This window comes from Coptis chinensis, chromosome 2 (genome assembly GCF_015680905.1).
Source record: "Coptis chinensis isolate HL-2020 chromosome 2, ASM1568090v1, whole genome shotgun sequence".
NCBI lineage: Eukaryota > Viridiplantae > Streptophyta > Magnoliopsida > Ranunculales > Ranunculaceae > Coptis > Coptis chinensis.
In genome coordinates, this window is record NC_141457.1 from 13,445,941 (window position 1) to 13,469,700 (window position 23,760).

At 37.7% G+C, this 23,760-nt stretch overlaps 2 protein-coding genes across 2 annotated transcripts; one reads left to right on the forward strand and one right to left on the reverse strand.

Moving 5' to 3' along the window:
- Nucleotides 1–14,753: 14,753 nt before the first annotated feature.
- LOC147514985 (NADPH:adrenodoxin oxidoreductase, mitochondrial-like) lies at nt 14,754–16,189 on the forward strand. The gene is made up of 4 exons (XM_086592758.1): nt 14,754–14,960; nt 15,463–15,572; nt 15,662–15,768; nt 16,065–16,189. Exons 1-4 carry the CDS (start codon nt 14,802–14,804, stop codon nt 16,187–16,189), a joined length of 501 nt encoding a protein of 166 aa, XP_086448884.1. The 5' UTR covers nt 14,754–14,801.
- Nucleotides 16,190–18,235: 2,046 nt separating this feature from the next.
- Nucleotides 18,236–20,209, reverse strand: LOC147514986 (GDSL esterase/lipase At4g16230-like). The gene is made up of 5 exons (XM_086592759.1): nt 19,887–20,209; nt 19,714–19,844; nt 19,273–19,503; nt 18,889–19,147; nt 18,236–18,716 (listed from the first exon to the last, which is right to left on the reverse strand). Exons 1-5 carry the CDS (start codon nt 20,161–20,163, stop codon nt 18,493–18,495), a joined length of 1,122 nt encoding a protein of 373 aa, XP_086448885.1. The 5' UTR covers nt 20,164–20,209; the 3' UTR covers nt 18,236–18,492.
- Between the last annotated feature and the right edge of the window lie 3,551 nt (nt 20,210–23,760).

Sequence of the window (23,760 nt, forward strand, 5' to 3'; positions counted from 1 at the left end):
GGCACCACTATGTTATTCATCCTGATGAATATTTTGGGGGAATGGCAGTTCATTTCTGCAAACAGTACTGCTGGTGACATTTTCCTCGCTTTAGCTGAGGGACGTCGCCGATATGACATTCCCCGAGTTTTAGTCACTAGTCTTAAGAGAGCCCAAAGCATGAGGCGTAAGTATCTTCTTATGCCTATTTTGGTAAGCCGCATCATGCGTAGTTGTTTACCTATATTCTGTGCACAATTCACAGATTGGAAAAGGGTTGAAGTCATGAGACCCACCAATTGGGTGGTTCGCTCATTGCGAATAATGACTTGGCCGGGATGGCAGGTGCAGCCTCATTTGGTCGCCTCGTACATCCCATCAGACATAATAACACTTAACATGTTAGCATTAGTAGATGATAAATGGCGGCAAGCTTGGCAAGTTATAATGGATTGGCAGGATGCGAAGGAACCTCATCTCTTTAATGAGGAGGAGGATGCTTAAGCGGGAGATACGGTAAGTTTTAGTTTCAGTTAGTGTCTGCTTATGTCCCAAGCAATTTAATTCTGTTAACCCCATAATGGGTGGAACTCTTATAGAGTTGCGTTAGTATTTTTATTTCCTATATTAGTATGTTCTAACCTTGTTTTGCAGATGTTCCAGAATTTCACGCGTTTCCATGGTATTTTTCTACCCTCTTTATTTAAATGCTTTGAGGACAAAGCATGCTTCTTGTTTGGGGGCATAGAAACACGTGCAATTAAGGCATCTGTTAGGATATAGATATGTATAACATGCATTTGTTTTCAAGTTAAAAATTTCAAAAATATAAATAAATAAGTTTATGCTATACACTTAGGAATATTGGTATTGTTTTCTTTCTCTACGCTCTTAACAATTTAGAAGTCTCAATGAGCTTTTGCATCGAATAATTGTTAGAAACTTAGGTTAATATGTAGGTAATAATCTTTGCATCTATCTATAAATATATTACATGAGTATCTATGATTGTTAGCATGAAGAAGTTTCTCAAATCTAGGCTAGAGTACTTATTCTACAAATCCTGTGAGAATATAGCCTAAAAGCCTTATATGAAATAAACAATTGAGAAATGACACAAGGGAGAAGTAAAATCCGGATAGAGAAATCACACGCCCACTTGCTTGATCACTATGCCATATCCTAAGCGAGAATTTAGGCCCTCTTTGGATCGATATAGCCAGAAATTCAAACCTATGAATTATTTTCCGCTAGTCGCCCCTCTGAGCCTTTCTTTAGCCTTCTATAAACCACAATTCCTTTACCCTGCTACAAAAACAAAACAAAATAAAAAATTTAAGTTACCCAATCTAGAATAAGCCTGAGAATAGAATGAGTGAAGAAAGAAGAAGAGAAAAACCTGTGTAAACAAAAATTAGTTAGTTGCTTCCGAAAAAAAGAAAAAGAAAAGAAGTTTCCATCCAAGGAAAAGAAAAAAATAAAAATAAATAGAAATAAATAAAAACTCCAAAAATATAATAAAAGGGAGTCAAAAGCCAAAGAAAAGAAAAAGAAAAATATGGCTAAGGATGGAAACAAAGTATAGAAGCAAAAGAAAATAATAAGGTTTTCTCTAAGTTACATAATATGAAGACTCTATTATCTCAGACTTGTCCTTTTGAATATCCATTTCCTTCTTTCTTAAACCATCTCCTAATCCCCGCAACACCTAATAAAGACCTCTAGCTCAATTAGGAATAGGTTAGTGTGATAGTAAGTGGCAGATGTGTTTGATCGACTCCGGCTTCCTTGTTGTCATTGAGATTGTAAGGTAAAGTGTGCCCACTTGCGCATTAATAAAGTAGAAAACTTGAGCCGAAAAATCGAGTGGTTTTCGTCTTGACATTTATGTGAGGACCTACTTAAGAACGCTATTCCGAGTTTTCAGAAACGAACCTGCTATGCATTTCATGGTATTTCTCATAGTATATATATTTGTATCATAGATGATTGATTATTATGCATATATTAGCTTAGGTTTTTGACTTGGTTATTCTTATTCATTTGCTAGTAAGATGTATAGATAGTTGAGACATGAATGAGGAAACAATAGTTTTATTTCTTAGCCGTTGTAGTATAGATGAAGTTTGTGAGTACCTTCCCTGGAAAACTCTCACGAGGCTATAACTCGTCCACTAGGGAATTCCTAGTGGTTTAAGGCCTTGTTGCATATGGTCAATGCAATCGCGACTCAAATAAACGAGTAGATAGAACTCCATTTTTGTCACTTATTCTAATTTCTCATCTTTGCTTGAGGACAAGCAAAATGCTGTTTGGGGTGGTTTGATAAGAGCCCAAAACTGTAGTTTTAACCCTCAGAATAGCCATACTTTTAGACCAATTATGTGAGTAATAATTAAGAGTTAATACTGATTACGTGTTTTTATGCATTTCAGGCTTCAAAGTCCATTATGTGCAGAAATGTACACTTTAGTGAGATAAAGGAGCAAAGGTCGGTTGCTAAGGAGTTCTGTGATTAAAGGCCAAGATTCAAGAAGACAAAGCCTTTCTAAAGCCCGGTCAAAAGCTGAAAAGTCGACGCGGGCAGAAACAACACTCAAAGTCGCCAGAACTTCGGCGTCAGATCTTTGGACTCAGACCTCGGAATTGGGCCTACCTTATGTCAAAACGACCGGGTCGGAAAGAGATTTCCAATGGTCTAAGCCTTGACCCAATCAAAGGAGCAGAAGTGGACGAAAAGTTTGTTAAAGCCAACTGCAGTTGAAGAGGCCTTTTTGGACTAAAAGAATTGGGTTTTGGGCCTGATTCTCTTGCCCAAAGCATGGATCCAAGCCCATGCACGATTTTTTGGATCTGAACATATAAAAACCAAAGCTTAGCTCTTTGTTAATGGTAGCTAATTAGACCTAAAAATATAGATAATTCTAAATCTAGATTTAATTGTTTTTAATTTAGTTTATCTTCAATTAAATTCTTGTTTTAGATTAAACTATTAGAATCATTATTTTTAATTAGTTTGATAAATAAAATAGCTATTTTGTTAATTTTGATTTTGTCATTTCAAATTATAGATCTAGTTTTAACTCTTGTTGATTATCATTTCTGAGTTGTTAAATTAGATTGAAGTATTGTTAGTTAAATTAGTCAAGTTAGAATTTTGATATGATGTTTAGTTATAATAATATGGGAAATGATGGTTTGATGAATCAAGGCTAAACCTCCATTAGAGGGGTTGATGAAGCCTTGATGAAAGCTTAGTTGTATAAGTGTAGAATCGTTGTAGAGTCTATTCCATTCTAGAAGGTCGTGTTTCGCCATGAGAATGGGTGGACGACCTCACATGCTAGTTATAATTGGTAGAAATGCCATGTTAATTAGGGATTAGAACGAGCAATTCTTACCGTAAGAATTGGATTACAACAGTCTATGCTAGGTGATTAAGTTGGATTCGAGGTGGAATCAATTCCCCTCTAATTTTTTATCTAGATTAACATTCAGTATTCTGTAGCATTTCGTTATTCGTAACTTGTTAATTTAATTCACCTCGTAGTATAGAATTCCCCTCGTAAACCTCTCATTAGACTTAAGACCGATTAGTTAACTATGAAATCATTTCATGCTAGAGAACTAAGAGTGGAATGAACTTCCTACTCCACTATATCTGTTCAATAGAAAGAGAGTAGAAACTTTGATAAATATAGACTCGTAATAAGTTTTAGTTTACTTACGTTTTGAGTTTCATCGTTCATTTCGTAGGTAAACTTTATATTTTTATGTTTATCATCACCCATATCAATCTTCATAAAATGTAATTGATTGATGATATTCTGTACTTCATTAAGATGCTCAGACATTGAAGAACCTTCTTTGTACCTCATGTTAGCAAACTTCTTAATGAGTAGTACATACCTTGTTTCCGGCTGATTTCCTCTCATAGAGGTCTTCGAGTTTCTTCCACAAGCCAAAAGCGGTAGTCTCTTGGGATACATGGTGGAAGACACTATCGTCACTCCACTATCAAACCAATTGCTTTTCTGTCAAGCTTACTCCAATATGCGACTATTGCATCTGGTTTTACTCCTCCATTCTCAATGGGTTGTGCGAAGTCCTTGTAATAAATCAAGTTTTCCATCTTGGCTTTCCAAATAGTGTAGTTACCTCTATTTAGACTAGTCATGCGAGTGTTTATAGAATGTTCTACCTTAACAAACTATTTCAACTCAAACCTCATTTCAGGAATTTTATCAAACACTTTCCATGGAAGATTTGGATAATCTCCTTTGTGATTAATCTAACCACGACTCTGATACCACTTATTGGGAAAAACGATACCAATCGATCCCCACTAAGATAGTTTGTACTTAGACAATCTACTACTCCAATAAAAAATCTAGGGTTAGTTAGACTTACCCCCCCTTCCCCCCATTTTCAAAAATATTAGTGATACCCCCCCAATTGCAATATCCAACGGCTATGAGATTTTTTTTTTCGGATGAAGAAATATGACTGTTGGATCTTACAAATTGGGGGTAGTAACAGTAATTGCAACTATTAATAGGGGGGTAAGTCTAACTAACCCAAAAATCTAAACATTAACTACAACCAACAACCATAACCTAAACTATGGATATAACTATCACAAACAAGCAATAGTAATATATAGTAACTTACCACAATGAAAAGACAAGATGTAATGTGGTTTGGCTAATGATGCCTACTTCCCCAAGAGCAAATCATTTTATAAGTGTGGGAAGAAAGATTACAATCACTCATCTCAAGTCTCTCCAAACTTACTAGATCATTCTTCTCTCCATACAAGCTTTTTCTCTTTGCAAGGGTTTCCTATCAATTTTGGTTGCTCACAAAATTGGGTTTCTATTCAAGACTTCGTTTTCCAAAATCCGAAACTCTTCTATTTATATTGGGGGTGAAATATCAGTGTAAAAACACGTTCTTGATATTCTTGCGAAATATCAAAACCTGGTATGAATAGGCATGAGCGCGAGCGCGCTCTGGGCAAGGCTAACTCGAGCACGTGTGCACCCTCTTATATTTCCAATTTTCCCAAACTTCTAGTAGACATGTTTCGCGAGAGACTAAAAAAAAACTATATTATTTTTTCAGGTAAGGGCGCGTGCGCGCCTTACGCAAGGCCAATCTGAGTGCGCACGCGCTCTGACTTTTTCACATGAACAATAATCCTTCATGCCACATGGTCACTACCAAAAAAACGAGTTTACCCGACAGACGCTATAAAGAATAGCCGACGGTTTTTGTCTGTGGGAAATTACCTACGTATTTCTTCTGTCGGGTAAAATCTGAAAGTCTGTCGGGTCAACTCTCTGGGTATTCTATGGGTTTTAGATGTGACTAACGGTGTCACGAGAGTTACTAACCCTCAGATAGGGCGACCGTTTTCATTTGTTGGTGAGTTCCGACGGACTTAATAAATTTCCCAACTGTTGTTTAATATTTTGCAATATTTGCTAGGGCAGCGGGGTATCTTCCAACCAATTTCAACTGTCGGCATACCTTTCCCCAATTATCAGGTGGCAAACAAATTTTGTTTCATTCCCACTAAATTTATTTGGAAAAATAAAATAAGAAAAAAAAAAAAGAAAACTTAAAATCTATTTTTCCTCTCTCCCTCACACTTGCTGCCGCTTCAACTCTCCTTCCCACTCCAAAAAAGTAACGTGCACTCTCTCTCTCCCAAATAAAATTTTGATTTCGTTTGTTTTGGTGATTTTTTAGGTTGTTTCATTAAGTTTAAATCTTTAGAGTTGAAAAGGACGGAACTTAGCACGCGTTAGGGTAAGGGTGACTATATTTTTTGTTGGTGATTATAGTTTAACAAAATTATTTTCTAATAAATATGAATTTTTTTGTAGTTGATTTCAACTATCACTGTTCAGACGAGAGATGGTGTTGATGTTCTTGATCACTTGGTCATATCCCTATTGGTACTTATAAAATCACTTCTTAGCTTTATATAAGAGATTAATATTAGTGGAGAGTGAATTTAATGTACAAATTTAGTTTAGTCTGGAATTTGTGTTTCTCATTGTGGTTGATTGATTTGTTTAAGTTGATTTGAATGAGAAGCTGTAGGTTCCCTGGTTCCTCTTCTGTTCTTCCTGCGTTGTGTTGGTGAAAGTTCAGTTATACTGTTGCTTAGTATGTAAGTGTGTATTCTATGTTTTAATTAGTGTCCTAGTCATGAATCATGAATTGTTGTTGTTGTTGTTGTGGTGGTGGTGGTTAATAGTTTGGTTTGTTATTGTTATTCGTTATTTGTTATTTGTTTGTTTGTTGTTGTTTTGTTCCATAGTGCTCTCATTTGTCACCATTTTTTTCATGCGGATATATATGTCTTCTAAATGTTATCTCGGGTTTTCAGTACACAAAAAACTGAGGTAACATCTACCGAGATAATAGAGTTCCCAAAACCGATATTATAAATTGACCAATAATCTCATTTCCAAAAGAACTCTGACATAATATCTAACTTTATAATCTCTGTTTTGATGTTAAAAGTCGAAATGAATAACGAGAATAATATTGATTATAGGTGCATGCCCTTCCTACAAATAATAACATCATTGTTAATTAATAAATATGACCCAACCAACATTTTTATTTAAAATTCATGTAAAGGTAGGCCAATCTTTGATTCATACGCTCTTGTACATTTATATAGTAGTGACTGGTGAGCAAGTTGAATCTAATGTCATTGTGCTTCTCAAAGTTGTCAAAAATAAAATTTAATTACTACGTAGGAATTTAATGACATGTGAATGAAATTTAATGACATGTGTTGTCAAATCTTTGAAACAACCTTGTTGGAAGCATAAGGCTTTGCCTTGTTGGCCTCTAAGTCATTTGCACCGAGTGCGTTCCTAAGTTATGAAACTACAGTTTCAATTTATGTTGCAACCTCACCAGGAATCTTGTCCCTGTACTCATTCAAACTCTTCTCTATGCTATAGTTGGTTGTGTCAACAATATTCCTCAACTCTATAAGTTCTTTCTTTTCTTGGTCCTTTTGAGCATGCAATTCGGCCTCCTTGACCATTTTCTCAATTTCATCCTCAGACAGTCCTCCTAATGACTTAATTGTAATATGATGTTCTTTTCTTGTAGCTTTGTCTTTAGCAGAAACGGTCACAATACTATACCATGAATTGGTGATTATAAGATGCATGAATATATGTGTTTGACTCTAGTTTTATCTAATTTTGTACTCACTTTGGTACTGAATATTAGGTCACTGTATGTACGCGTAGAGTTAGCTTGAAGTCAGTGTATGCCTAGAGTTAGCATTGTAACTCCTTGGCCTAGTTAGTGTATGCCTCTACATAACTATTTAGCTATTTTTCTTGTTTTGAGTTTCATTCATTCTTTCTTATCTCTTAGAAGTACATCATGGAGTCAACGTGCTTGATAGATAAGAGTTGGATTGATTTAGACGATTTCCGGCATTCGCGTTTTATAAGAGGTGTTACAGAGTTTGTAACCTTTACCTCGGAACACCACGTTAACAAGAATGTCATACCATGTTCTTGTCGAAAGTGTCGAAACCAAGGCGCAGCAATGAGTCATGATAATGTTGTCCTACACTGTTTTAGCTATGGGTTTGACAAGACATATAAAATGTGGTTCTTACACGATGAGAAAGAAGTGGAAGAACAACACAATGAAAGAGGGCCGGGATTCTAAGAGAACGTGCATGTGGTTGACATGAATGCTGCTTTCCACACCATTGCTCAAGAGTTTAGTCTTGACAACTTGGACACTTTTCTTGGAGATGATCCAGGAGGTTGTACAGAGGGGGAAGAAGTCATAGACGGTGTTGCTTTTAACACTAACTTGCGTGAAGCAATGACTGAATTATATCCTAGATGTGACTTCAGTGTTCTTAGATTTGTTGTGAAACTCCTTAACCTGAAGTACACAAATGGGTGGAGTGATAAGAGTTTTACCGTATTGCTTCAGCTACTCCACATGGTGTTGCCTGCTGGTAACAAGATACCAGAGAATAACTACAGGGCAGATAAGATGATTAAAGACTTGAAACTGAAATGCAAGAAGATTGATGCATGTAGAAACGACTGCATCTTGTATTGGGAAAAGAATGAATTTAAGGTTAGCTGTCCTACTTGTGGTGTTTCTAGATACAAAACTCCAACTATTGAGGATTTAAGAAAGCGAACCAAGGTGCCTGCTAAGATCTTGCGATACTTTCCACTTACAGAAAGGTTGAAGCGATTGTATAGTATGCCTTGGGTGGCAAAGAAAGATGCGGTGGCATTCTACTGGAGAATCAAAGCCTGGCACGATAAGGCATCTTGTTGACTCAGCAGTGTGGAAGCAAGTCAATTTAAAATATCTAGACTTCTCTGTAGAGCCACGGAATGTTCGCTTGTGACTAGCCACTGATGGTTTTACTCCTTATGGCAACTTTGGGGTGCAATACAATTCATGGCCTGTAATGCTTGTGAACTATAACCTCCCACCTTGGCTATGCATGAAGTCTCAATTCACCATGCTTTCAACTCTCATTGAGGGTCCAAAGCAACCGGGTAATGATATTGATGTTTATTTGCAGCCGCTGGTTAAAGAACTCCAAGAATTGTGGCATGATGGGGTGATAGTTAAAGATGCATTCAAAGGTGAAGAGTTCCATATGTGTGCCATTTTATTGTGGACAATCCATGATTTTCCAGCTTATGGGAACATCTCCAGTTGTAGAACTAAGGGAAAATTCGCTTGCCCTCCTTATGGTCCGAAAACTGCTTCTATAAGACTTCACCATGGAAGTAAGCGTGTGTATATGAGAAGTAGACGATGGCTTCCATTGAGATCCGAGGCTAGAAATGACACAAGAGAAAGCACCTATGAAAAGACAAAGGAACAAGGTGAGGAACCAATAAGGTTGACTAGAGCTGAAGTTAAGAGAATGACTAAAAGTTTGAAAAATCATCAATTTGGGAAACTCGACAAGAATAAGGAAGGGAATAAAGGAAATTTGTGGTTTTTGAAGAGATCTATCTTCTTTAAGCTCAAGTATTGGAAACACATTCTCGTCCGTCATAACCTTGATGTCATGTATATTGAAAAAAAATGTATGTGAAATTCTTCTTGCTTTGATGTTGAATACGAAAGGGAAAACTAAAGATGATGTCAATGCACTCAAAGATTTAAAGTGCATGAAGAGAAAGAAGAAATATTGGGTGACTCAGCTTGGCGGGAAACAGGTTATGCCTCAAGGCATCTTTTGGCTTCGAAAAGAAGAGAAGAAGTTGTTCATCCAAACCTTGCGCAATCTTAGTGTACCTGTTGAGTTTAGCGGTAACTGGTCTAATATTTTCAAAGGAGATTCAATGGATTTGAGTCAAATGAAGTCACATGACTATCATATTCTAATGCAACATTTGCTGTCGGTATTAATACAACATGCTTATAGAGATGGCAATAGAAAAGAAGCTCGAACAATTATTACTACCATTTGTACTTTCTTTAGTGCTTTGTGTTCGACGAAAGTAGAGATTGAAACACTTGATGTACTGGAAAGGGGTATGGTCAAGGCATTGTGCGCACTGGAGAGAATTTGCCTACCATCATTGTTTGTTACTACGATGCATCTTCCTATTCACTTAGCTCATGAGGCTCGCCTTTGTGGGCCTGTTTTCTTTAGGTGGATGTATTGTTTTGAAAGGTACGTGGCCTGATTTTTGTTACTTAATTTATTTATTTATTTTCTCATTTTTAAGATTCTATTGCTTCTAAAATACTTTTTTAAGGTACATGAAATATTTCAAGGATTATGTTACCAACAAAGCGCTCTCGGAAGGGTGTATTGCAGAGCGTTACTTGAAGGAGGAGACACTAATGTATTGTGCTGGATATAAAGGAGGAGGTGGTCTTTTAGATAAACTTGATAGGAGGGCTGAAAATAAACCTGATGTTTTACCAAATTTTTTGGATAGTGTAAACGACAACCACACTGCCAATGAGGGTAAGTGCAAAGTATTTATTGGAAGGCGTGGAGTATGAACAAGCATGACAATGGGTACTAAGAAGTCATCCCAGTTATGACAGATGGTACATGTAAGTATATCACGTCATATTAAAGTTGTTAGAAACTTAACACAATCTAAATTATATACATAATCCTAACTCACTTTATTACTTCAAAAATCATTTAGGAAGTACACTAGCTTCATTGAGGACAATAGAACAAGTGCAAGGAGGAGGACTGGGCACACTAGGGTGGCATTGTGTTCTGATGATTTCATCACATGGTTAACAAAACAGTAGGAGTTCCTCGAATCCACTGATGATCACTTCAAGGATTTAGTTAGGGGACCTACAAGCTTTGCTACAAAGTACCATAAGTATTGTGTCAATGAGTTTCTCTTCATCACCAAAGACTATCAGAAAAATAAAAGGAACCAAAATAGCAGTGTTACCACAAGTTGCCTTACAACTTTCTGTTCTAGTTCTAAGGATAAAAATCCAATTGATGGAGATGCAGATTACTATGGCATTCTAACAAACATTGTTCAACTAAATTATCATGAAGGCTACAAGACTGTTTTGTTTAAGTGTGATTGGGCTAAGTGCACACAACTTGGTGTGAAAGTGGATGAGGAAGCAAAGTTGAGGTTGGTCAACTTATCCAATCAACTCAGTTCGGACCATATATATGATGAACCATTTATTCTTGCAGAGAAGGCTACTAAGGTTTTCTATTCCCAATATCCCAAGAATCTTGAATGGCATGTAGTGCTGGAGGTTCTAAGAAAAGTGTATTTTGACGAAGCTGGACCGTGTCTCTCAGATGAAAGAGTGGTGAATGATTCAGATATAGGGCCTAACAACCTCATCATTTCTATGGTGGATGAACTGATATTCAACAACCCAGACGACATGTTTGAAGTTGTTGAGAGTAGCAGAAAAAGAAAGAGATCTAGAACATAGTCCATTTATATTTTGTGTTGACTTAGTACTGTGTGTTTTGTGGTATTGAAATTTTGGTAGTTTTTTTTATTAAGTGTAACTTTTTGTTTGAACAGGGTATGTCTGTACTTGAATCTTTTTCTTTCCCGGTTGTATTTTTCATGTGTGCATAATAGGCCTTTTATCGAATGCTTTCTCTTGCTTAGTTAAATAGAAATTTAAATTAAAAATTAACTGATCTTGATCTTTACACCATGGCCATGCATACTTGTTGTATTGTATTACAGCTCTTTGCACATGGACGAGGGACAAACACATAGCAGCTCACATTCACTAAGTGACAGCCTTGGTGATAACTTAGGTAATGGAGATGACTTTTACTTTTCAGTTTTCTGTACCATTGTTTTGATCTTACTAACAAATTTGGTTGATATATACAGGTGAGACATACATATCTGGTGCATCAACTTCCTCTTCTAAGGAAACAAGAGGTCCTTCGATAGGTGTTTCGAAGGAGTTGCCCGAAGGCTATGAGAAGGTAATCATTAAGCTTAATGAGTGGGGGTCAACTAGATGAGCCCAAAGAAGAGGTTGAGCATTTCATCACCAAGCTTGGTCACATTGCTCACCGTGACATCCCAATTCGCTATGATAGCTGGAAACCAGTTCGTTCGCATGAGAGCATCATACCCAAAGCTATTAAAGCTTTAGGAAGAATGTATGTGTTTGAAAACATCGATACTATTGACACGGATTGGACAATAAGCAAATTCCAGAAAGCGCGGAAGGAGTACAAACATGAGTTGTTCAAAAAATACGTCAAAGATCAACCTCCTTCCTTTGTGAGGGAACATCCTAAACAAGGAATTCCTCTGCAAGATTGGCGACAATTTGTGGGTAATTGCAATACCGAGAAATTCAAGGTTAATGGGTTTGTTATTTTATTTCATGGTGATTAGGTGTATGTGTTTTGATATAAATTAAAGTGCACTATTACTAACTTTAACATGTGCAGGCTTCTAGTTTGAGGGACACAGAAAATCGTAAGCAACAAAAAAACTCTTCGTGTCTTGGGAGAAAATCTGCAGCTGTAGCTAAAGTTGAAATGACAAAGAAGAAAGGGGTCCCTGTGTCATCTATTACTAGATTGGACCAATATATGCACAATCATACAAGAAAGAATAGGGAACACCAAAACCCAGAGCTAGCTATTAGTGTGTTGATTTAATAAGACTTGAGATACTAAATTATTTTTAAGATAGTAATTTGAGATATTTTTGTTTATCTGATTTACTAGGAAAAGCTTAATGGCTACACTGCTTTGCACCCAGAGTCATGAGAGACGTCGGTGAATGATGCCCTCACAAAGGTCTCATATTTAATCATAGTTGTTGTAATTAATTGTTGTTTGACATGATTTTAAGGGTACTAAATCGATTGCCCATTAAGTACATGTTCTTAGGCCAGATAGTAGGGGTCGTTTTCGAGGCTTGGGTGAAGGGGTATGCAAAACATCAGTGAAGAAGATGAAAGTTGTGGCGCAATAGAATTTAGCATTGAAAGAAATGAACACGGACCTTGTGAAGAGGGTAGATGTGCTTCAGAATACAGTGTTGGAGAATTCAGCTTTGTTGAGAGAATTTATGAGCCAAGAAAGAATGCTTATGGCAGATGTTGAATCGCCACGTTCTAGTCACGCTTCCCCGGTAATTATTCGAGTGATTTTTTGAAAAAACAACTCTTATAATGAAAGACTGATAACACAATTTAATTTTGTAGGTTTTCAATGAATATATTGGTAAAGAATGTGATCTGCGTGGTGGTTGGCCACTTAGAGTCGTGGCGAGAGGTATCGTGCAAGATATTGATCCTAATACCGAGTTTGGTACCAGGAGATTGGAAGAGGGGAAGTTCAAAGTTCATGTGAATGTGGTTTATGATGGAGGTGCTGTACTACCATTGCCTCATGATGATTGGAGGTTGAAGCTTGGCGAGGTCGCTCAAGGGAGTGTTATCTGGCCCAAAGAACTGCCAATGTTGTAATCATTGGGTCACCTTCTTGAAACACTGCTCATGTACTTAAATGTTTTTATTGGCTTTTACCAGTGCCAAGTACTAAGTAAACTACTGGCGTTTTGCTATTTCCTTTTGAGTTTCATGGTTGTGATATATATTTTTTATCACTATGTAATATGGTTCTTAGGAAAGCAATAATTGAGTTATGTTCTACTAACCCCCTTTGTAACTTTGCCTGTGCAAACTTATGATAAGTTTGCATTGCTGGTCCCAAGCCCAGATAAAGGAGGAGGGAGAAGGATGACATATGTTTTGTTTTGCTGGATTCACCTATGTTAACTGAAGCTACTGGTGCTATTAGATGTAAGTAATTCTTTTTCTTACTTCTATAATTTCTGCTTGTTTCTATTCATGGCAAGAAACTCATCTTTTACTCCATCCTTATATTGTTTTTTATGGCTGCTGGTGCTATTACATTGCCTTGTGGAAGTTCGAGACAATGAAGTACTACTGCACTAGTTGTCATTGATGCTCCTGGACATTGTGACTTTATCCAGAGCATGATCACTGGAATCTCTCAAGCTGATTGCTTAGTCTTGATCATTGACTCAACTACTGGTGGTTTTGAAGCTAAATTGACACTGGAATTTGGCCAGAGTCTGAGAGCTTCAATGATATTGGTATGGGCATTTGCCAAAATATCACATGCAATAAGTACTTCTTCTATCTACTCATTAGAACTTGTGAAATCTTGTGATCGATTTAGAACTATCTAACTCATATGACTGTCATTGTAGGTGATGTTATATTTAGCTTTTCAAGCAACAAATAGTAAATAGGATATGTGACAGTTAATTAGTTGTACGTTATGTTCCTCACTTCCTTGTCTGTATATAAGATATATTATTACTTTTTTAGTGTTGTTGTTTGGATAACTTAACATTTGTAAGGTGCCCCTTTTTCAAAACCTGTAATTATGCCGTGGAGTATCGGGGCGTGAGGTCCAAAGAAGAAAAGGGCATCAAACAAGTCGTAAGATATTGTTATATTATGATTATGATTCCTGTTTGTTGGTATTATGTTTCTATGATTAATAATATATCTGAGATATACAGGAAGAACAATGAGTTATAAAAGTGAAAATAATGATGCAACAATAAGAACTTCAGGATGAAGAAGAGCGAATGCAGAGAAGACTAGAGACTAGTTCTTCCAGTGTAATAATGGTTCCAGACGAAATTGGATCTGAGGATTTATCCGTACCTCCGTGTTCGGTTTAAGTCTCAGTTAGAGAATGTTACATTCCATATGCCTTTTTCCTTTTAAGTATTATTGGATGGTTGTGTTATGTTTCCTGATTAGTTGATTTGTTACTCAATCTTGCAGTTCCATCTTACAACTTTCCCAAAGAAAGTGATGAAATAGTTTCTTCTCACGAGCCACAAGCATCTTGTGTAAGCAGTAAGCCTTTAAGAATATGGCAAAGTCACTATTGGGACACTTATTGTTCAGGTATTATTTGCATTTTGGTTTCAGATGCTGTTTTGCAGGGGATAGTGTCAATGGCAAAGCTGTAAGCTCTTTTCTTTATTGAACTTCTTTGGAAATGTACACAGTCAATACAGTAATACAAGTTTGTTGTCTACTCTCTCAGCTATATATTGGGCATCTTTTTGATAATTTGTTGTGATGCATATTGATAACAAATTGATAACATTATGTATGACTGATATGATACATAATTGAGAGCAGGTGGTGCTTGCTTATGGTGCAGAGAGTGACCGGGTTGTGGGCATTCCTGGAGAAGTATGCTCCCTACATGCTAAATATCAACATCCTTATATATGTTCTGTCTGCTCTTATTATCTCGACGTGTATGGTTACATGATTTGGAGGGAATTTACTCTGCTAGAGAGTTTGTTTGGTGGTATAATGGACACCCGGACTTTAGTAATTTGGACCCTGACTTGAAGAACACTGATACAACAGTCATTCTTGGTCAGGTATTGTCTAGTTTTATTCTATTTTCAATTTTAGTCAAACAGTAAAGGAAGCATAGAAGTAGTATTATATTAGATACTATTTATAGTTATTGTTGGGGATGTGTGTATAAGTTGAAATCAGTTAGAATATTTAGTCTCTGGCAGCCATATCATTTTTTGTGTTGGTCCTTTGGTGAGCCGTGAGTCTTTATGTTTTTTAGCAGTGGAGTATAACTATATAAGTTCCAAACCTTACTTTGAAGTAATGTTTAGTTTTCATGTTGATGCAAGTATATCCTTCCCAAGGAATGTGTTTGTTATTTCTTCCCACCTTAAACATGCTTTGAAGTATTAGCATGAATTATATCTGTTCAGTTTAGTCTATGAACGAAATTCATTTTTTTGTCCTTGTGCTTAAAGTGGCACTGTTTTGGTGGTCTTAAATAAGCGCTATAGTTTAAATGACCAACTTACTTATATAGTATGTGTGCCTCATTCATGTATAAATTGTTTCAACTTTTAGGGTAATGTAGCTCTTGATGTTGCTCGCATTCTTTTACGACCAACCACAGAACTAGCAAAAATAGATGTTGCAGATCATGCTTTGGCTTCTTTGCAGACGAGCTCTATCAGGTAATTCTTCTTACTGTTAATAGTAACTACAGTGGTTTTTAAACTTACCTTCTTAGGACTCAAGCTGTTGTTCAATTATATGATTATAGGAAGGTGTATTTGGTTGGGAGGCGCGGTCCAGTGCAGGCTGCTTGTACTACAAAGGAACTGCGAGAGGTTCTTGGTAATTGTCCAAACTTCGGGTGGAATGTATCTAGTATGTTCTTATTTTCATGGAAAACATCACAGTTTTTATTTTTGGCTTTAGGTTCGATCGGAGGTTGATCAGTTTTAAAATGGGCTCAAGAAGTTAATCAATTGTAGACTATGGTCGATTGCTTCATATTGTCTCTCATGCATCTCTCGCATTGTAGTATTTGATTTAACCATCTTAGACTATTTGTCATATGTCACTACAAGCTGATTTTGTAACAATTGAACCTTGAGAATGATGTTATGACAAGGCGTTCTAATGTTACATCTCATACGGTGGAAATGTGCATATCGTTGCAGGTATCAAAGATCTGTATATTCACATTCTGGAAGATGATCTATCAAAATCAGCTTTTAACGAGGTATGTTATCTCAGTCTTAAAGTGAATCCTGATGTAGTATTATTCATCGAGATCACTCTATGAAATCGAAACTGGGAATTTCATTTTTATCAAACCTATTCCACCTCCTTTCCGAAATGTGTTAGCAGATGTCTTCCCAATTCCTCAGGATGTTTTTGGGTTGGAGGATCTGATTGGAGTGTTATCTTAATTATGAGATAAACTATGTTTGCATGTATGCTTATTTCTTTTATAAAAATAAAATGCTTATCACATTTTTTTTTACATTCATATGTAGTACAACTGATTCTGCGCCCTTTTATTTTTTCAATACTCTATATAGTCATTACATGGAACTTCTTTTAGGTTTGGGAGACACAACTATCAGAAGCAGAGAAAAGCTTTCTCTGTCAATTTCTGTCGGAAGGAACAGATGCAAAAGAAGTCGTGCAAGCTTTGCTTAAAAGGGAAAGCCTTCACTTTGAAAATCCCTTTATGATATGACAAGTTTTGACCACTCTACTTTTTTCTTTGTAAATGTTAATTTTAGCCATTTCCTTGTAAGTTATTGGGAATAGCTTTAGCAATACATTAAGGGTTGTTTGTTCAGTCTTACATTTCTTGTTGGGTCTTAAATTTAAATTTTAGCAGAATACTTTAATTTTAGCATTTTGTTGTTTTTATTGTTTCTTTATGAATACATTGGCGCTTGTAGCATTTGAGTGGGAACATGCAAGAATGTAATTGGAGGCGAAAAAATGTAATGTTAGGATACCAAATAATTATTATAACCATTTTTTTTAAAAACAAAAAACTAATACCCGACGGATACTAATTGTCTAGTAGTAAACTACCCCGACGGACAATAGCATGCGCCAACAATTGGAATACCCAACGGTCACTAGCACCTGACCTATCCAACGGCCTATAACACTTGTCCTATCTGACGGCTAGTGATAGCAAGTATATCCAACGGTTAACAATAGCAGGCATACCCGACAGTCCACAATAGTGGGCATAGCCGTCGGCAAAGATTATCAAACCCGACGGCCTGTTTTGACTGTTAATAACTGTCAGTAGCCTATGCCGACTGAGTGTTTTCCGACGGTCGTGCGGCAGTTTTGGTCTGTCGGGTAATAACTTTGGCGACAATCATTGTCAGTCGGGTAAAGTCGTTTCTTTTGTAGTGGGTGAGGGACTCACACCCAACAAGGAGAACCAAAAGTGTAAAAAATTAGTGAGAGCCAAAATTGTTGCGAGGGGAATTTTGGGAGTTCTATTGGAACTCTTGGTTGTTGGTGATTGTAATTTGTTTTATCTATTGATAATTGATTCTCTGGCCTTTTGTTGGTGGACGTAGGCATTGCCGAATTGCATTAAAATCTTGGTATCCTTCTCTTCTTCTCGTTGATTGTCATATTGCTTTGGTAAGGGCATCTCCAATGGAGAGTGTAAAAATCCACCTCCACATATAGGTGCCATTAGGATTATACACTAAATAAGGTATATATTTATACTTTGTGGCTCTTCCAATGGTAGGTGGAAGAAAATGTGTAAAAACAGATAACGACTGACTTAAATTGTTGTCGTTTATTTAAAAAATAAAGAAGAGCAACATATTTGGCCCGTCGCAATGCTATTTAATAAATGTTGAAACGTGTGCTCGTCTGTGACTTCCATTTTCACTTAAACCCATACCGACGGACCGGATCCGAGGCAAAACTATTAAATAATCTTGAGACGTGATTTCAAGTGATGTCCGAAATTTGTTTTCTTTGAGACGTATGTTGGTGTGTCGCCCGTGCTATTTTATCAACTAATAGCGGGATGAGGAATTCCCCACCCCCTCTATCAACTGATAGGCAATACGTACAGTTTAGCACCCCATTGGATAGAGTTTTTTAACACTTGAGGTGTAAATTTTCCACTCTATACGGTTTCACTAAATGAGAATTTTGGCGTAGAAAGTTCATCACATGTTGTCATCTGAGAGAGAGAACGGGAAGTCTGGAACTAGCACGAAAAAAATGAAGAATGAAGGAGACGAATCCAAACATCGTTGAATGAACTTATTTAATTGATAAGTAAAATTAAATGACCATTAAATTGTCATTTATTTAAGCCCAATTAATTACAACAAAATCAATCCAACCCTCAAAGCACACGTAAAACCTGAAAAGATCTCCACCGTACACTTATTACCTCTGACACGATCCACCCTCTGTCACTAATCATTTTATGTAGATAATGACGGCCGTGGAACTGTGGAAGTAGCATTCCATGTTTAGTGCAGAAATAAAATAATCAAAATATATAATTACCACCTTTTATTGTAGCAAAGCAATAACGAAGAAATTATAGTGATCATCGCCCATATCCACGCATAGTCAACCCTGCACGAGTTTTCGAATATTTTGTGGGGAAATATCATTAAGATCTCCATCCATCAAACGCTTCGCAATTATCAAATTAGAAGCTTCAGAGGGATGGTATGCATCCCAGAATACAAACTTTGATCGGTTTGGACAAATTTCAGATTCTGGTACGCATCCAACCAAACCTCCAAACCTGCCTGCAGAGTGGCAGCATGCAGAATCAAAATTCACAAATCCTGTCAAACACAAAAGCATTCAAGTTAACAACGACATAAAGGCAGAAAATCTTCAACGTGCTTCAGACTACCACTCTTCAGCAACAGGCATAAGAACTTGAGGAAAAAACAAGTTTTTCAGATGAAAAATTGTTTCAAAAACCGTTTAGCTGGTTTTAGTTGAACTACGCACCGTACGATTTGAAGTTTTCGATGATATCTAATAAAATGTTGTACACATCTGCATAAACAAACTCAGACCCCTCAAGATTTGCGTTCAATTCCGTGACAAGAGGCTTTAAGCGTGCAGTGTTGAATAAACTTGCTAAATGATTCTGAGAGGCAATACAGTCATGTCCAGCAGATGGATACTGTTCCCTTTTGTAAGGGATGCACCCAAGAGGTCCTACACTCGCGACTAAAATTTTTCTGGCACCCAATACATACAGTTTCTGACAAGCAATTAGAAAAACCATGCATATTGTTATATATATGTACTGTTCAGTTAAATTTGTGATGTATTGCTATAAAGCTACCGAGAATGAAATTGGTGGTCTCAGTGTTGTGAAACTCTTACTGTTAGCTGAGCTCTATATAGTGATATTAATGCATGCCCAAATGTTTCAGGTCTCGGAGTTGAGGTTGTTTGAGTCGCATAATTGTTGAGGAAATCGTTTGCTCCCATGTTAACAACGAAGATGGATTTCGCAAGAAGTTTTGAAGTTGCCAGAGCACCAATGCTTGAGATTATGTCTTGCCTGGTGTGCGCAAAGTAATCAAGCTGAGTGTCCATGCTGAGTCGACCAACCTACAAGTCTTACATACATCAGATAGCAGCAGAGAATACTCACAACGTAAGGTCGGTCCAGAGAAGAGTACGTTTATGATGGGTACTGAATGTTCAAACAGAGTATAACATGAATGCAGATGGAAATAAATCAAATAATGGAAATACTACTAGTTGGGTATATACTGAATCCAAGACATTGAAATACCATTTTGAACTACAAACACTTACAAAAAAGTATCCAGTGCGATTAAGAATTCCTCCTCCACCAGACGCATAGTTGACGCCATGCAGAATGCGTTCTCCAACAGTAGTCGGAGCCAAGTATGGAGGGGTGAAATCTTTCAAGCCCAGTTCTTGACCTGCAGTTAGATCAACTTTTCAGCAAAACCCAAATCCAACTAGAGCCGTATTCAGTTGATAAGGATCATTACAAAAAGACTTGCCTACAATATCGAAAACTGTTCTCCCATTAGTGAATCGTCCTGTGGGCATTCCGAAATCAATCCCATTGGGAGGAAAGTTAGCTCTAGCTAGAGATAGAAGATAGTTATTGTTTCCGACATCAACCGAAGAATCGCCTAACACAAAAATAGCAGGAACAACCTGGGCAAGGCAGACGCGTACCGAGAACAAGATTAAGACTGTTGGGGATAAATGTTGACGAATAAAGTGACCCATAACTAACGAACTGAAAACAAAATAGGAACAGAATGAATTATTGCGTTTTTTTCTTATTTTTTTGTACTCTTTTTTTCCCCTTCTACTAGTTTGTATATCTTGGTATGTAAAAGACGAAGAACTTTATATGGCAATGTTGCTGCATAAACTTGTACGTAAATCTATGTACTTAAAACTGTTTTTCAATTCTTCTTAAATAATGTCCAAATGAGGCATACGTCAATTAAGGTGATTGCGGTTGTAGCCACTTGTAGGTGAAAGTGGGGATGTCGAGCTGGAGGTAGAATGTGCACTTTAACACAGCTCGTGATCTAAAAAATCAACAAACGTTGTGAGAAGAACATAGAAAAAAGTGGTTGGCATGGAAGATCAAGACAAGTCTTGAAAAAAAATAAGATCGACCAAGTTTTTATTTCTGTGTTGTTGAAGGAAATTGACTTGTCTGATGTTATAGTTGTTACAGTGACCAGTGATACTTCTCAATTTGCAAACGAACCTAACAATAAGTATAGAGTTCATCAAATGCGAAACTCCAGGGCCTTGTCTTATTATTTAGTTATATATTATTACCCGTTAATAATTTAAGTATCTTGGAGTAATACTCTAAACTTTCTTTTACCCGCTTCAGAGTGTATATTGCTCTACCATTTGTAAACTAACCATGACTACTGAAACATAGGGAACCTAAAGTGTATGTGTAACCATGATTATGTTGGCATGCAAACAAAGGGAGCCCGGATTTGAAGTTTGAGGGGGCGGATGTACTATATGGGGGATTGGGGGCAGTAGTGCATCTTTTCTAACACTTTTGGTGGGGCGCGCGAATTGAAGCCTTGTAGATTAATAACATTTTGACACCGGCCGGTATTCATATATAACATAAGAGGTTTTGCAAATCCTTGGAGCCTTGGAGGGGCGACTGCCCACTTCACTCCTTCAACCCCCACTGTCTCCGTCCTTGAATGTAAATGTTGATTAGCAATGAAATAGACAGGTGTGTATCTCAATATAAATTGATAGTTGTCAGTGTAAAAGTCCCTTTTTAAGTTCCTAGGTCCACAACGTAAGTTTACTATACTTAAAAGATGTAATCTACAAATAAAATGGACGTGTGACGAAAACGTCAATTACTTTCACCTAAACACATCACGGCAACTTTATTCAGAGTGATTTAATTAGCCCTATGTTAAATAATGTCATTCGACTTGTTCAAATCCATTGCTGAGCAAATTTAACGGTTTGATACTTCGATTAAATTTGAGTGGATGGTCAACTAATAGATTAAGTAGTGATGGGCAAAGTGGAGATTGCCTGACTTAACTGTTAATTGAAAATGGAATTTACACCTTTCACTCTCATACCTACTCTCTCAACATATCCAAAGTAGAACACAGTAGCCATCTTGTAAGCTTCTTGGACAGACATTTGTGATACTGATGTCTGTCCAAAAAGCTTAAACAACTCTTTCTCGGCCTAGGTAAGTCTCGGCATTCCATTCGAGCAAGTTTCTCGACCTCTGCTGCAGATTGTGCTGTGTCCTAAGGCTGGCTTTATATTTGTATATTCCAAATTTTTAGTTAGGTTGTGAAAGTTCTAGTTGCTAGGTTAGAAACATATGGAATGTGAGGGACTAATATACACAACCAATGTATATTATACACGTGTCCAACACAGCTTATCAGAGAACACTTCTCTCGACGACCGACCATTACGAACTCATAGCGAACTGACAGTCTCTCCATGAGATGATCGCCGAGCAGGTCGCTCGAATACTCATTCACGAACTGTCATAACGAACTGCCATCACGATGCACCATCATAACATTTAGTAACGGGTGAGCCAGCTGTCTCCATCAAGTCCAGAACTTCAGCCACGTTCATCAATGCTTCGCCATCAATGCTTCATAAAGTTTCACATCAATACGACCTGACCTGACGGAAGAGAAGACAAATGATCACCAAGAAAACTATAAAAGCAAACTCCATTCTCCTTCCAAAAGGGGGAGGAATTCCATCCATGGAGGCTGGATCCATTCCATCCGCTCACCCCAAATCGACTCCGTCCGCTGGGGTTGGATCGACTCCCTCCGAGAGATCACCAGATCTACTCCATCTACCACACCAGATCTAATTACACCAAATCATGAACTACGTTTGACTTGATTCAGGTTCTTCATGGAGAACCTGATACGTAGGCAATTCATCCGGAACGAACTCAGTCATATCCACAATCTTCCCCCAACTTCCCCCAAATCTATACATCTGTAAGGTTAGACCAAACTTAACCTTTACATTGGCGCCGTCTGTGGGGACATCTCTTGAGAAAAACCACATTCTTCAAATCAGTTTCCCTCAAGCCCACAATGCGTGGAAAGCCTACAAGAGCAAGTCAAGAACTTGGTCAGCCAGCTTGGGACAATGAACGAGAGCATTAATTTCCTCCGGCAGGAGAACCTGACGCTGAAAAACCAGGTTGCAGCCTAGAGTTCAAATGGTATCACCGCTGATGACGATATCAACGAGTTGTCCAAGCGAATAGACTAGAGTACCGTCAAGCGCGATGCTACATAGATCGTATAGAAGATGCTGAAAACATATCGGGCTTCCCTTTTCACAACCGAGCTCGCTCCTTATCAGACCGTCGACAACACGAACTAGGGGCTAGCGTCAAAGAATGCGAATGAGATCAACTCAAAATCAAGAACGCTCAACGCGAATCATACACTTGGGGCTTCGCCAAAGAACAGTCGCTCTAACATGAGCACCTCACTAATCCAGAGGTATCTACCACCATTATCCTGTATTAATAACTACGTGCTAGTTCGCATTTTTGCAGCTCAACTAAAACGCCATGCTGACGACATACAAAAGATCTAATCAAATTCAACAGTCGTCACATCAACTGTGGAATGGCCACTCAGTCTATTAAAATGCCACCCAACTCACAGCTCGTTCACAAGAGTCTCGCCAACAAAGGACCTATACTTCTAGGACCAGTTCAAGATTGAGCTATCATGGTATCATATATACCAATGGATGACCTTGTCTAGGAGCATTTAAACAGGTACTCGCCTCACGAGCTCACTCCAAAGTGGCTCCAGTCGGGTAAATAGTCTTGCCAACTGGGGACCTATACTTCTAGGACCAGTTTAGGATTGAGCTATCATGGTATCATACTAATGGATGACCTCATCCAGGAGCAACTAAACATGTACTCGCCTAAAGAGCTCACTCCAAAGTGACTCAAGCCGAGTGGACGACCTCGTCCAGGATCAACTCCACATGTACTCGCCTCACGAGCTCACTCCAAAGTGACTCAAGCTGGGTGGACGACCTCGTCCAGGAGAAACTCAATGTTGGAATGGCCACTCAGTCTACTGAAATGCCACCCAACCTACAAATCGGCCACTTATATGCAGGATGATCTAAAGCTAGGAGGAACTCAACATGTACAAGCCCTACGAGCTCACTCCAAAGTGACTCAAGTCGATTAAACGACCTCGTCGAGGAGCGACTCAATAGTCTAACGGCCACTCAGTCTACTAAAACGTCAAAACATGAACTACGTCTGACTTGATTTTGGCTCCCGTGTGCTTC